At 46.6% G+C, this 15,347-nt stretch overlaps 1 protein-coding gene across 1 annotated transcript in view; it reads right to left on the reverse strand.

The window, feature by feature from the left end:
- Positions 1-15,347, reverse strand: part of PLXND1 (plexin D1) — a 200,692-nt gene that overhangs the window by 62,073 nt on the left and 123,272 nt on the right. Inside the window, exons 10-14 of the mRNA XM_020981108.2 lie at positions 15,042-15,131; positions 12,237-12,330; positions 5,626-5,780; positions 3,715-3,866; positions 2,037-2,136 (exon numbers count right to left, since the gene is read on the reverse strand). Coding sequence (XP_020836767.1) covers positions 2,037-2,136; positions 3,715-3,866; positions 5,626-5,780; positions 12,237-12,330; positions 15,042-15,131 — 591 coding nt within the window. The remainder of the gene's footprint in view (positions 1-2,036; positions 2,137-3,714; positions 3,867-5,625; positions 5,781-12,236; positions 12,331-15,041; positions 15,132-15,347) is intronic.

Raw genomic sequence — 15,347 nt, forward strand, 5'->3', positions numbered from 1 at the left:
GAGAAAGGAGAGAAGAGGGGAGGAGGGAAGAAGAGAAGGAAGAGAAGAGGAAGGGAGGAGAGAGGGAGGGAAGGAAGGAAAGAAAAGAGAAGAGAGAAGAGGAGAAGGAAAAGAAGAGGAGGGGAGGGGAGAGAAGGGGAAGGGAAGAAACGAGGAGAGGGAAGGAAAGGAAAGAGTAGAAAAAGAAGAGGGAAGGAGGAGAGAGGAGAGGAAAAGAAGGAAGAGAAAGGGGAAGGAGGGAAGGAAATGGGAGGAGAGGGGAGGAAAGGAGAGGGAAGGAGAGGAGGACAGGAGAAGAGAAATAACAGGAGAGGAGAGAAGACATTCTCAGCCACTAGACGCAGCCATCCCGCTTGCCGATTCCTCAGCTGATATGAGCACAACCCCCAGCCCTCCTTTCTTCTGTTTTTTGGTTTGTTTTCCTTTGGACTGCGCCTTCCTTCAGAAGCAGGAAGGATTCCTCAAGTGAAGCCTTCCCTGACTTCTTCAGTTCACCCAGCTCTCCCTGCCCCACTCCCCCTTGCTGACTCCTGACTGTCAGCCCCACACACCTGGCATCAGATCACAGAGGGCTCTCTCCTTTGTGCCAGCCAGGTCAGAGCCCTGCTCTAATAGCACACAGTGGGCATGGGCCTACTCTTGCCTTCTCCTGGAATGGTTTCTGGCTACTGACCCAAGGCTCCCCAGCAAGACCTTGAGCTCCCCCAAGGCAGGCACCACGAGGCCCCCTCCTTCCCTCCCTCCCCCAACTCCCCTCCCTCCTCTCCCTCCTATCACAGGTAGCACTGAATCCCAAGCCCAGCAGTAGACCCAGGCGAAAGATGAGAAGACTATTTTCCATCAGGGGGGACATCAGTGTTACCCATGAAAAGATTTTCTGAGCCCTCGGTTTCTTCTTCTGTCAAGCGAGGAGGTCGAACTCCATGTCATCTGAGGTCTTTCTACTTCTGCCATTCTCGGGGTCTTTGACATCTCACCCTGGACTAGCCCAGGGATCAACCATATCAATCCCTCCATCTGAGGACCAGCCTAGAGGCTCAGTGTTGGGTGGTCTTGGGTCATGAATGTTTTGACCACAAGCACTGTGCAACAGCAGGCCCTGATTGTTAGGGTTCTCTCCAGCCTCAAAGGATCTCGTTTTCACTCCTCTGTTTACATGTTATATCCCACTTCCACATTCCATCTTTGGAACATAAGCTTCTTGAAAGCAGGGTCTATTTTTTCATTTTATCATAGGCTCATAGATTTAGAACTGCTTGCGCCCATAGACCCTTTGAGTTCAACACTCTCATTTTACAGAGAAGCTCATAGACGTGAATTCGTGTGCCCAGGGTCGTGTGCCCAGTTGAGGAAACTGAGGAAAAGAGGGTTAAGTGACTTGCCCAGGGTCACACAGGCAATCTGTGTCACAGGCAGAACCTGAACCCAGTTCTCTCTCCACATGCTGCCTTTGCATCTCCCATGCCTAGCACAGCACCATTCACATAATAGGCACTTAGGAGTATGGATCTAGTCAGAGGTCGGCTGGTCCAAATCCCTCATTTAACAGATGAGAAGCTGATACCCAGGGAGGCCAAGTGACTTAAGGGGACACAGATGAGATTCACACTCAAGACCCTGGACTTCAAATCCAGCATTCTTTTCACTGTGCCTTTTTGACACTGAATAAATGTTGAAATCTTGGAGCTATTGAAATATTTTAAGCTGCAGACCACACAGTCTCATTGGCATCCAATTTACTGATAGAGATGAATGGTTAGGAGCCATAGGGTTAAACCAACAAGAGCCTTCACTTCTTGCCTGCTCCCCACCTACAGAAACCTGGAGCCAGGAAGGAGAAAGGAAATGTCATCCCCATCCCCTTATCCTACCATCTAGGGCGGTCCCATTGTCCAACAGGATAACATTGCCAGGCTCATAATAGGTACTTCATAAATGTTTCTTTCCTTCTCCCTTTCTCAGAACATCTTGGTCAGTGTGAAATGCATGGCAGGACCTTGCGGTACGGGCACCGAATCATCCAGAAAGAGCCTTACCACGTAGGAATAGCGCTCCTTCGACTTCCCTTCCTTGCTCACATTAACAGATACGACATCGGAAAAGGGGCTGGGCGATGGGCCAGTCCAGCAAACGATCCTGATGGAAAAAAAAGAAGCTGATAAGGAGGGGCAGGAAACTGCTCCCCTGGGAACCCAACCAGCCCAAGGGAGAGAAGATGCTGTAGCAGCTGAACAATTTTCTCTCTCCAGGAGCAACTCAGTTCCACTTGCTCCCCTGTGGAAAACTGAAGAGAAGAGGGTGGTGTGGGGTTCCCAGGCTCCCCACCAGATGAGGGACCAGATGAGATGGACACAAACATGGCGGTGGGGAATGACAATAACAAGGTAGACCATGTGGCTTCATGAAGCCCACTCCTAGTCACTAAGGCTGGGAGGCACACAGGTCCAAGTCTCCCCAGTCCTAGCCCCCCATTCCCCTTGAGCTTGACTCTGGATTATAACTGCTTGGGCAGGAAGAGACACTTTTCTATCCTCTTAAGCCAAGTCCAGTTTCTGCACTGGAGGCTACAGAAGGGTCAGTTTCCCTGTTCCCATCCCCCACCCCCACGCACCCCCATACACACATGCTGCTCATTCCCCACCTAGTCTATGTCTTTGCTCAAGCTCCATCCTCTTACCTAGAATGTCTTCTTCCAGCCAGATCCTACCCAATCATCAAGACCTACCTCCAATGGCACCTCCTCCCGAAGCCTCCCTTGGTCACCCAATCCCTGACTAATCTCACCTTTCTCTGACTTGCAGCAACTTAGCACCCACTCTTGGCTAACCAAGATTATTTTATGACCATTTCATGTATCCACCTCATAGGTAAGAACATAGGATGGACCACCAGAAGGGGTCTTCAAGAAAATCTAGGCCAAAGCTTTGTTTAATGAACTAGAAACTGAGACCCAGAAAAAGAAGTGATTTGTTCAAAGTGGTAAGCTGCAGAATCAAGATTTAAACCCAGGTTCTTTGCCTCTAAAATATAGTGCCCATTGCATCCTGTAATGCTGCCCCCAGTTAGACTGCATCTTCCTTGAAAGCACAAACATTTTAGGATTATAGATTCAGAGCTGGAAGGCACCTCAGAGACAACAGCTACTCCAACCTTCTCATTTTACAGATGAGGAAACTGAGGCCTGGAAAGGTTAAGTGATTTATCCAAGATCATACAAGTATTAAGCACCAAAGGCCAGATTTGAACCAAAGTCCTCTTACTCCAGAGCTAATACATCCCCCCTGTCCAATGCTGCCTCCTTTAAGCATCTCTTGTCTTCCCCCAACTCCTACCCTTTAGTGGCTGGGCACAAGTCTGGGCCTGTGGTAGGCATCTAATAAGTAAGTACCTGCTGGATTTCCCCAGGTCAAGGACACATTGGAACCCTAACTGAGCTGCTGTGGGGCTCATCCGTGGTGGCTGCAGCATGCCGTGACCGGATGAGCATTACTCTGGGATTCAGGAAGCCTGGGTTTCCCGCCTATCTCTGACAACATTTGGCTGCGTGATTCTGGAAGAGATACTTCTTTCTGGTCCTCGTTTTCCTCATCTGTGAAATGATGGGGCTGGACTAGGTGATCCCAAATTCCTTCCTAGTCCTACCCCCCTAGGATTTCCAACGGTGACAAAGGAGGACTACCACCTCGGACCATCAGCCCCTCCCCAGCTACTCACTCCTCAGAGACGATGTATCTGCTTGGGAGGGGCTCGCAGGCCACACCACCGATCCATGTGCTGTGGGCCACTTCACTGAATCTACGGCCCAGGTTCTTCCCACGGATTGTCAGAAGGGTACCTCCTTCCAGGGGGCCACTCAGGGGCTCGATCTGCCACAGACACCAGGTCGTGAGGATGGAGGAGTTTAAAGCAATTGCCAAGGCAGGGGACAGGAAGTAGGGGTGCGGTCAGAAAGGGCTAAGGGCAGGGCCAGTGATGGTTGTGAGAACACATAGAAAGTACTTAAATAATTAGCAAAAAGCCTGTGCATCCACTATTCTCACAACAGTCCTGTCAAGGAGGGAGCTGCGTTCCTGTTTAACCCACGAGATAGCTGAGGACCAGAGAGAAGTGACTTGTCCACAGTCAAAGAGCTAGTGAGTTTCAAACTCAGGATTTGAACCCCACTGTTCTTGACCCCAAGTCTGGCACTCTGCCCCCTACCCCAGGCTGCCTTTCTCTGTGTGAGACCTAACTTGTGAGCTCCTTGAGGGCAGGGACTCTCTTTGCCTCTGGTTGTATGCCTGGGGTTTAGCACAGTGCCCAGCTCCTAGAAGGTGCTATATAACTGTTTACTGAATGAATGAATGATAGGAATGAGTGTATACATCAACTGTATGTGTTCATAAAGAGCCTATATCCACAAAGAGTATAAGCCTTTTGAGGGCAGGGACAGCTTCGTTTTGGTTTTTGTATCTCTAAATGCCTGGCACACAGTAGGTGTTTAATGAATGCCTATTAAGTGATTGATTAATATACAGGAATGATTGTATTGCATGAGTGTATCTCTTTTGAAAATATTCTAGAAAGATTGTATGATTGTTATATGTGTATGCGTATGTGTGTACACACATATGTGCCATGGGATCATTAGATTCAGACCTGGAAGGGATGTATGTTAAAGATAAAAAGACCAATGAATCAATCATATGGAGATTTAGAGTTGAAGTGTACCTTAAAGTCCACCTAGTTCCATCCCCTTTTTCATACAAATTATTTATTTTTAAACTAAATTTTATTTTTTCAATTATCAAGCATTTCTTTTTCTCTCTATTCCACCTCCTCCTCACAACCAGGAAAAAACAAAGACCCTAAGCCTTTATAAAAAGCAGAGTCAAACAGAACTAGTTCCCATGTTGACCATGTCCCCAGATGTGTCTCATCCTGCATCCTGAATCCATGCCCTCTGGAAGGTGGTGGGCAGCAGGCTTCCTTAGGGTTCCTCAGGAATCAGGAGCCCCTCGTTTTAGAGATGTGAAAAGGGATACCAAGAGAAACGAAATGTCTTGCCTAAGGTGACATAGGTTTTTCTACTCCTACCAATAGTTAGCATTTACAGTTTTTAGGATTTGCAAAGCACTTTAAGGATGTCGATTCATTTGATCCTCATAAGAAGTCTATGAGGTAGAGGCTATTATTATTGCTATTCTACAGATAAGGAAACTGAGGCATGTGTGTGTGTGTGTGTGTGTGTGTGTGTGAGAGAGAGAGAGAGAGAGACAGAGACAGAGAGAGAGACAGAGAGAGACAGAGAGAGAGACAGAGAGAGAGAGAGACAGAGACAGAGAGAGAAAGACTTGCCCAGGGTCACACAGCTAGGAGGTATCTGAGACTGGATTTAAACTCAGGTCTTCTTGACTACAAATGTATAGCTATCCCCCAAGTATAGCTGCCAATACTTTTTAAAAAGCAGTTTGGGGATTCAAACCAGGATCTTTTGACTTCAAATCTAGTATTTTTTCCAATATATTAAGCTATCAGGATATATTACATGTGTATATGTGTAAGTAAGAGCATGCAGGGATGTGTGTGTGTGTGTGTGTGTGTGTGTGTGTGTGTGTGTGTGTGTCTTGGTGCACATACACTCACCTTCCTGATCTCTGGGGCAGGGCAGGTCGTAGCAACGGGCACGGGCTGGTTGTTCAATCTACAGCCCTCATTCCAGATGCATCGGTGGCCCAGGTCCTCTCTCCCCATGCACTGGGAACAGTCCGTGCTCCCCATGGCACAGTTGTAGACCTCCACTGCAGCAGGAGAGATCAGGGTGAGCACACGTCCCACAGTCTCCCATCCCAGCCTGCCTGCCAGCCCCAAATCAGCCCCAGTCCCAGCCATCATTTGTCTGCATAAGCAACAGCATGTTGCACACTGTCTGAATCACAGGGACCTTGGCTCTGTGCCTGAAGACTTCCCAGAAGTACTGGGCATTCATTCCCACCGAAATATAATTTAGCACTTTGGGGAAAAAAAAAAGGAGCAATCTGGTCAATCTTTGTTGCATTTTTCAAATTCTTAGCATCCACACGGGGATCTCTGTGGCTCCCTCTGTCCTGCTAGCTGTACGATCGTGCCAACGGGCTGCCGCTGAGGCTCTCTATGGCCTTCACTGCCTCAGTTCCTCCACTTCTGCTCCTATGTCTCTTCCTAGCTTCTTTAACTGCCCAGGCCATTCCCGCAGCCAAAGCATCCCATTATTGAATAAGTAGAATCTTTTGGACCCTCCGTGGAACTCTATGATTCAGCTTTGTTCACCTACATGCTGTTCCTCATACATGACACTCCCAACTCCATGCTATCCCCCATTCCCGGGACACTCTCCCTCCTCACCTCTGTCCCCTGACTTCCCTCAAGGCTCAGCTCAAATCCTACCTTTTGGAGAAGGCCTTTTCCAGGCCACCCAACCCCCGTATCCCTAAGGCTCACTAAATCACTAGAAAAACAAGTTGTTGACTGACTAACTCTCATTAAGAGGCCAAGTGCATAATCCACTTTCATGAGAACTGTTCTAATCTAAAAAATGTCCACACCTTCCAATCTCATCATGGCGGGAAGGGGAAACCAACAAATCACTCATAGGTTGAGGAGATGGCTTTGCCTACAGCTCTGGACTAAATTCCTGGTGGCCATTAAACAACCCTTCCAAGGCTTCAAAGCATCCTAGGTCTATAGCTCAGAGACCATCTAGTCGAGTGCCACAGATAGGAAACTGAGGCCCATGGAGGTTAAATGAGTGCCTCAGGACACAAAGGTAATAAATAAGTGTCAGGGACAGGCTTCGAACTCAGGTCTTCTGACTACAGATCCAGGGCTCTTTCTACTCCACCACCGTACTTCCTTAATTCACTGGTATTTGGCTACCCCCAACTCTCGTTAACCAGACGATTTCCCCCACTATTCAGCTTTTAGAGAAAAGAGGAAAATAACAATAGAAGAAAGCAGATTTCTGTGACTCATTCAAAAGAATGACTTCCAGGGCATGTCTTGGATCCAACCCAACATTAAATCTCTTCTCCATCTCCTTGCCCATCCTGGGCAGAGAGAATAGGAGATGTTCATGCTGGGGCCCCATCAATAAGGCTAGATGCCATCAGGGTCAGAAGACTCTGCTGACTAAGGCAGGGATGGAGACTCAGGCATTTTAGAAAATCTGGCTCCACTTCTTCCTCCCACCCCCTAACTGTTGGCATTCCCCAAAGTTCAATACTTAGCCTTCTGTTCTTTCTTGCTAAGAGATTACATTCTCCACTCTCACAGTTTCAACTATCACTTCTAGATGAATGATTCCCAAGCCTACATCTCCAGGCCTGGCCTCTCCCCCTGAGCTGCAGGCTTTTATTTCCAATGGCACTTCTGCACAGATCCATCTGTACCTCGAACTCCATATGGCCCAAACCAAACTCACTGGTAGACTCTGCAGAGATGGCAGCTGTATATAGGGCTGGACAGGGGGCTCACAGCTGCCCTGAATTACCTTTGAGGCCATAAAAGAATATTAGGACACTCTTTGGATCTAGTTACTGGTGGATCAGGGCCTTGATTCTGGTAACAGAGTATAACGTAAACAGAGTTTGCATGTGCACTGGACAGAGATTTTGTGTGGAAGTAAAGAGTGAGAGATTGGTTAGTTAACCCAAGTGAGTACAAGTTATCAGGCCTGAGTCAGGACATTAGAGAAGGGTGAGTCTGTGTATGGGAGGGATAGGGGAATTGCTTTGGGGGCTGATCTTTGAGTAATCAGAAGGGAAGTTTTGAGCCTTCAGGCCACAGGACTAAAGGACCATAGATTGAGAGCTGGAAGGAGCCTTAAAATAATCTCATCCAGGACCGTCATTATTTTATAGATGAGGAAACAGAAGTCCAGGGAAGCTGTGACTTGCCCAAGGTCATGCAGGTAGTAAGCATCAGAGGGAGGATTTGAATCCTGGTCCTCTGACTCCAAAGCTAGCACTTCTTCCATTGTGCCACACCACCTTCTTTCTAATACTTAAAACACATCTTAGAGTTTTCCCTCATAGGTCTTCTCTCCCCTACAAGACTGTAGGCTCCTTGAGAAGAAAGATAATTTGATCTATTTCCCTATCCCCCAAATTGTCTTGTATACTGTAAGCCCTCAATAAATGAGTGTGGAATTATACAAGTATAGCATCTTGAACAAAGGAAGTCTCCCTCATTATTCCTTCATTAAACATTCAGTAAGCACCTAAGTTCCTTGAGGGTATGGACTGTCTTTGTAACTCTGGGTCTTGGCCATTTGTTTTTCTGGCCAAATAACTGGGTCCAGAGGAGAGTGTGAGGCTGGTGACTTGGCACAGTACTCTCTCACTGCAATCCAATTCACTTGCATGTCATGGCACCACCTCCCTGATCATGATCCTGGTCATGGTCCTCCTCGAGAACGAAAGACAGACAACAACAGCACAGTCCTTGGCACACACTGAGCCCTTAATAAATGCTTATTTATTAACTGATTGATAGTCCTGCTGTCCACTGTCCTGATCAGACCATTCTGGGGTTTACATTTTCAGGGAACGCAATGACAAATTCAAGCACGTTTGGAGGATGGTGATGCACGGTCCTGTTGAAAGCCTGGAGGAGAGAAGACTTCCAGGGGATGTGATCACTAGAGGACTGTCATATGGAAGAGACAAGTGGTTTCTTGTATGTGGCTCCAAAACATAGAACCATAACCAATGGATAGCAATGACAGGGAAACAGATTTCTCATTAAGGGTAGCCAGTGGAAAAGGGGATAGACAGCCAACCTTGGAGTCAGGAAGACCTAAGTTCAAATCTGGCCTCGGACACTTAGTAGCTGTGTGACCCTGGGCAAGTCACTTAACCCTGTTTGCCTCAGTTTCCTCATCTGTTAAATTAGCTGGAGAAGGAAACAGCAAACCACTCCAGTATCTTTGCCAAGAAAACCCCAAATAGGGTCATGAAGAATCAGATATGGCCAACTGATTAAACAACAAAAGACTTCCCATTACTATAAGGAATCCCTACAGTAAGGAATCAGAGCTGTTCCAAAGTGGAACGGGCTGCTTTGGTGTTATTAGAGGTATTCAAGCAGGGATTGGATTCCACCTTTTGGGGAGAATGCCAAGGGGATAAGCACTTTGGGAGATAGAGTAAATAAGGTGGTCTCTATGATTTCTTCCAATTCTGAGATTATGGGGGTGGGGGAGCTTTTTGGTCATCTCCTCGGTTAGCCAGAAAACTCAAATAACTGGAATTTACTTGTGTCATTTTAAGCATTTGGTTAACTGAGATCACATTATACTTGTTTTCTGCAAGTCTTAACTACCCTATTAGCCTGGGAGCTCTCTAAGGCAAGGGACTCTTCTAACCCAAAGTGGGCTGAGAGCTTCAAGGGAAAGAAATGTCTTTAAAACTTTGGAAATGCAAGATTTTTTTTTCTCATTTTCTCAGTGAACAAATAATATGAATAAGGCTCAACAGTCATCTTTATGCTGATCTTCTCCTACTTAAACATCATTCACCCATTGCCTAAGACTCACAGTTTGCTTTTCCCAACTCTCAAATGTAGGGAAACTAGTTGAGGGTTTTATTTACATCAACCAGTTTTACAGAAACCACAAAGTACCTGTTTAGGCGATAAGAATCTTAGAGCTCAAAGGGACTTTGGCCATCACCCAGACCAACCCCTTCATTTTAAAGCTGAGGCCCAGAGCAAGGAAATGACTTGTCCAGGGTCACTCAGGCAGGCCTATTCCAGAAAGTGTTGGACTGGAGTCAGAAGATTTGAGTTCATGTCCAGGCCTCAATATATCCTAGCTGTGTGATTGTCAGCAGATTACTTCCCTTCTCAAAAACTCAGTTTTTTCATCTGTAAAATGGGAAGAGTAATACCATCTATCTCATAGGGTTGTTACAATGAAAGTACTACGTAAACATTAAAGGATTATATTAATTTGAATCATTATTGTTACTCTACTTTTTAGGGCTTATCTAATAAGTCCTGGACAGGTAGCAATCTGCATTGATGGAGGGAGTACCCACACTAGAAGTTTCCTACACTGAAAAAAGTATCCTACATAGCTTCAATGAAGATGAATTTGTGTGCCATATTATTTTGTCTTATTTAAGCTATATCTTTTAAGTTTTAAGATGTTGTTGGTAGGAGAATATCAGATTATCCCTAAGATCTTTTAACAGGATCTAGTTCTTTCTTTCTCTTTATCTTTTTAAAAAAAGATCATTTATTTTTAACATTCCTTTAAAAAAATTGAGTTCCAAATTCTCTCCCTCCCCTTAGCCCCTCCCCCACCCACTGAGAAGGCAAGCAACGTGATATCAATTATATCTGTGAAATCCTGTAAAACATATTTTCACATGAGCCTTTTTTTTTTAAAAAAAGCAAGAAAAATAAAGTGAGAAAATTATACTTCAATCCGCACTCAGACTTCATTAGTTTCTCTCTCCGGAGGTGGATAGCATTTTTCATCGTGAGTCTTTTGGAACTGTCTTGGATCACTGTATTGATCTGAGTAGCTAAGTCTTTCATAGTTGATGATCATTATGATATTGCCGTTACTTTGTACAATGACTCCTGGTTCTGCTCACTTTACTTTGCATCAGTTCATATAGGTCTTCTCATGCTTTTCTGATCCCATCCCCCTCGTCATTTCTTATAGCATGATAGCATTCCACCATAATTCCATACGATAGCTTGTTCAACTGTTCCCCAATTGACGGGCATCCCCTTAATTTCCATCCATTTCTTTCAAAACCTCGCTTCTTGTCACTCTGTCACTTTCTACTGGATAGTGCTTTGTCTAAAATCCCGACTGTGCCCACGACAGGGGTCTAGGACACAGAGAGGATATTCAATGTCAGCTGCCATCCGCCTGAGGGACTGACTCCCATTCTTCCACTATGACAGACGGCCATGGCTGGCAAGGACTGACTCTTTGGTTGAATTCTTCAAAACATGCCCAGAAGTGAATGAGTGTGGGGGGCATCCAATATGATGCCTGTGATTAATTAACATCTGCTGAGTGGCAACAGTATGCAGGGCACTGTTATTTATAACGAATCAGTTTTGCTGAACAGAATAAATAAGTAACAATATTTTGCATTTCAACAGTATCTTCAATCTGACAACTTTAATTCCCCAACAAACATTCCCAAGGAAGCCTCCCTATTCACTAGACTGCTTTAGTCAGTGGAAGCCAGGGTTTTATCCTGTATTCAGGCCCTATTAGACCACATTTAATCAGTAGACATGTTGGCTTCTGTGGGAATTGCTGCATTTCCTGGTCTTTTGCCGCCAAGGTGGGTCTTGAGCTGCAGTGGGGACCTTCAGTTTTCGGCCCTATTTTCCATGGTATGGTGGGACATGCACTGGCTCTAGGGTCAAAGGACTTGGGTTAAAATCCTGTTTCTGGTACTATGTTGTTGTACAGTCATTTCAGTTGTGTCTGCCTCTTCATGACCCCATTTGGAGTTTTCTAGGCAACAATACTGGAATGGTTTGCTATTTCCTTCTCCAACTCATTTTACAGATGAGGAAACTGAGGCAAATAGAGTTAAGTGACTTATCTAGGGTCACACAGCTAGTCACAGATTTTTAACTCAGGTCTTCCTGACTCCAGGCCTGGTGCTCTATCCTCTGAGTCACCTATTTGCCCAGTTACTACATAACCTTGGGCAAATCTCTTAACCTTGCTGGACCTCAGTTTCTTCATCTGTAAAATGAGGTGGTTGAACTAGATGACTTGTAAGGGCCCTTCCAGCTTTAGATGTATGGATGCGTTTGTATTTTTGGGGAGGAGGGGAGAATGTATGTGTTTTTTTAAATGGCACCACCGGGTATTTCTTTCATTGACTTCCTCTGAAGGGCTCATAGCTTTACTGTGATCTTCAGTCTCTGAGGAAGAATTTCATATTTCGACTCAGAATCCTTTTTGTTGGATTTTTTAAGTCCTATGCCTTCAGGCAAGTTGACAGGGTTATGGGCAAAGTATGAGCGTATGGACGGGTGGGATGTGGTGGCTTGATGGAGCAGTGACTGGGTCCCTACATCTGTGTGTATGTGTGTGTGTGTACACACACGTTTGTGTGTGCTGGTGTGTGAGTGTGAGATTCCTCATTCTCCCCTTGACAGTGTCACACCTTTTCAGGAGCTGTTACCCTGAGCAAAGCAGGAAGGAATTAAAAGAAGAAACCATCAACTCATACCTGTCATCTTCTCAGGGCTGTCAATAAATCGGTCTGGTTTACCCTTTAGCTGAAGGTTTACTGGGAAAATCTGGCTCCTTTGAGGGGTGTGAAGCTAGAGAGGGAAACGCAAAGTGAAGAAATCGGATTAGGAAAAGGGGTCACTCTGGTGATTAAGGCATGGATGCGCACATCCACGCATGGAGAGATGCATGTACACACAGTTGTGTGCACACCCACACACATAGGTCCTCATGGTCACAACGATGCTCACTTGGACTTGCTCCCACACACAAATACACATGTAAATGCTCACTGATAGGCACAAAGGGTGTGCACCCAGTTACACCTACAAGCACACATGTGTGCACACCAGCCCTTATGTACACACACACACACACACATGCACACAGGAACATATGTGTCTAGGATTCACATATGCCATAGCCACATGAGGCCTGAAATCCACAGAGGTCAGTCCCACCCCTCTCAGGAGAGCAGCCCCTCTGACACCTAAGGCAAATGCCAGGATATTGGAGACAGGGTCTCCTTCCTGACTTTTGCTGAGACCATCAAACTGCAGGCACAGCAGCCCCACATGGTTCTGCATTTGATGAATTTTAGTAGAAACAAACAGAGGGAAGGGGTAGGCGAAGTCCAAGAACCAGAGGCAAACTCTGGAATTCTCTTTTCCCCAAAGGCCCTCTGGAGAGGTTGTCTTTTCACTCCTTGGTGTAATTTCTCTCTCTCTCTCTCTCTCTCTCTCTCTCTCTCTCTCTCTCTCTCTCTCTCTCTCTCTCTCCCCCTCCCTCCCTCTCTTCTCTCTCTCTCTCTCTCTCTCTCTCTCTCTCTCTCTCTCTCCCCCTCCCTCCCTCTCTTCTCTCTCTCTCTCTCTCTCTCTCTCTCTCTCTCTCTCTCTCTCTCTCTCTCTCTCTCTCTCTCTCTCTCTCTCTCTCTCTCTCTCTCTCTCCCCCCTCCTTCCCTACCTCTCTCCTATTTTGTTTTGTGTGTGTGTGTGTGTGTGTGTGTGTGTTTTAAGTAAAAAATTATTCCAGTCTCTACTGCTTGGGATGAAGCTTCAGAAAACAAAAGCCCAAGGAAAAAGGCCCAGGAGCCCCCATCACCACAGGAAGCTGGAAGCCCTCCTTGCCACCTCCCTGCCAAATCCTCTTTGGGTTCATGGGGTTGCCCATGAGACCAAAGGGCAAAGAGTGGGAAGTGGAGGGAAGAGATGAGAGACTAAAACATGAGCAGCGAAAGGGGACCTCAGCAAATGACCGAGTTTGCTCTTCAACAGTATCCACACAAAGGACAAAACCCACACACTCCCCTTTGTTCTGAGTTAACCAGGGGCTCCTTCTGTTTTGGCTAAGCCATCTGGGGGTAGGCCCAGCTCTTCTAACCCCCAATCCCATCCACCCACTCAGAACCTTCCCCCCAGACAACTCCCCAAGCCTTCCTAGCCCAGGAATGCTTGTCTGGGTTGGGCTGAACAGATGTTCCAGCCCCAAGGCTGGCTCAGGACCTCTTTGTATACACCTCCGAGGGGCAGGCTCCTTGGGCATACTTGTGAGGAGCAGAATGAGGAGGAAGGGAGAAAAGAGGGATCCAAGGAAGAAAAAGGGTAAAGAAGAGAAGGGAGGGAGAGGGAAGAGGAAGAAAGGGAGTGAGAAAAGAGGTAATGAAAGCAGAGAAGGTGGAGAGTGATGAATAGCATGGAGGGAAGAAGAAAGGCAGGAAGAAAGGAAAGTGGGGAGGGGAGAGAGGAGGGAAAGAGAGCATAGGAAGAAGGAAAGAAGAAAGAAGAGAAGGGGAGACAGAGACAAAAGGACAGGGGAAGGAAGAGATTGGGGGTGGGGATGGTGAAGGACTCGGGAGGCCAGGCCTTCCTCTGCTTCCATCCTACTTTGAAACAGGATTCCAACCTCCTTGCTGCGGGGGAGGAATGCGGACCTTTGGGAACTGAGCTTCCAGCCCCATCTGGTGAAGGTGGAGGATGGGTGTGAAGTCCTGTCTGAGCCTCCAGAAATTGCAAACACAGATGGTCACCTTTCCTCTTCTTGGACCCTCTGTGAGCTGAGAGACTGAGGGAGGGAGGAGAGTGGGATATACTTCCCATATTATTAACTTCACTACTCTGGAGTAAGTCAGAGTACATCCACAATTAAGAACAGCCCTATCCTCACTACTCATCACACGAAGCATGACGTGGACAGCAGGGCTTGGGTCATTCAGTGCATTCCCCTGTCTCTGGGCCTAGCTGTCCTTAAAATCACTGCAGACCCATAACTTATCCTTGGTAGAGTAAGATGGGCTAAAAATCTGGACCCAGAATCTTCCAGATTTTGTCTACCTCCAGTCCTTTTTTTCTAGGGTCGCAGGAGTTTTCCAGTTGGGGCCAAAATCTTATGACTTTGTTACTTCCTTTCCCACCAGGGCTAAGATCATAGGAACAAGTACCTAAGGTCACCTTGGAGAACATTTAGACAAGGAAACCAAGGGCCAAAGTGGGGATAAGGGTGGCATGGGTATGTTTTAGCTGGTCTGGACCCTTGTCTTTGGTGCCAATGTTGAGGGGTGGGGGGGAGTAGTGAGGGAGTGGAGAGGTGAGAGAAAGAAGGGAGAAGGGAAGGGTATGGGGAAGTGGAAGGGAAGACAGTTACCAGCCTAGTTGGAATTACCCCACTGGTCCCTGAAGGACAAAGGCCAATGATGGTGGATGACAGATGAGAGAAGAGATATCAGATCCATAGGCAGCTTCCCCATCCACATCCATGAGGACCCAATATCAGTGGCTTTATATGAGAGCCCTCTTCTCTAACTTACCACAACTTGGCTGCACTGAATTTCTGAAGCATTGACCCACGTGGCCTCAAAGGTCTCATCGCTTCCGAAGTTGCAGGCCAGAGATACACCCTGGAAGGAGACACAGTTGAAGAGTGAGGGCTCTCTGGCACATGATCAAGTGTATTAGTCGCTTGGTTTGGGTAAATACCAGAAGGGGGTTGGGGTGAGATTATTCTAAGAGAATCATGTCCCTACCCTTCTCAAGAACCCAGAATGACTCCCAGCTGCCTAAAGAATAAACCCTGAAATTCAAGGCCATCCATACTCTAACCTCACCTTACTTTT

This window comes from Phascolarctos cinereus, unplaced genomic scaffold (genome assembly GCF_003287225.1).
Source record: "Phascolarctos cinereus isolate Bilbo 61053 unplaced genomic scaffold, phaCin_HiC Scaffold_4;HRSCAF=312, whole genome shotgun sequence".
NCBI lineage: Eukaryota > Metazoa > Chordata > Mammalia > Diprotodontia > Phascolarctidae > Phascolarctos > Phascolarctos cinereus.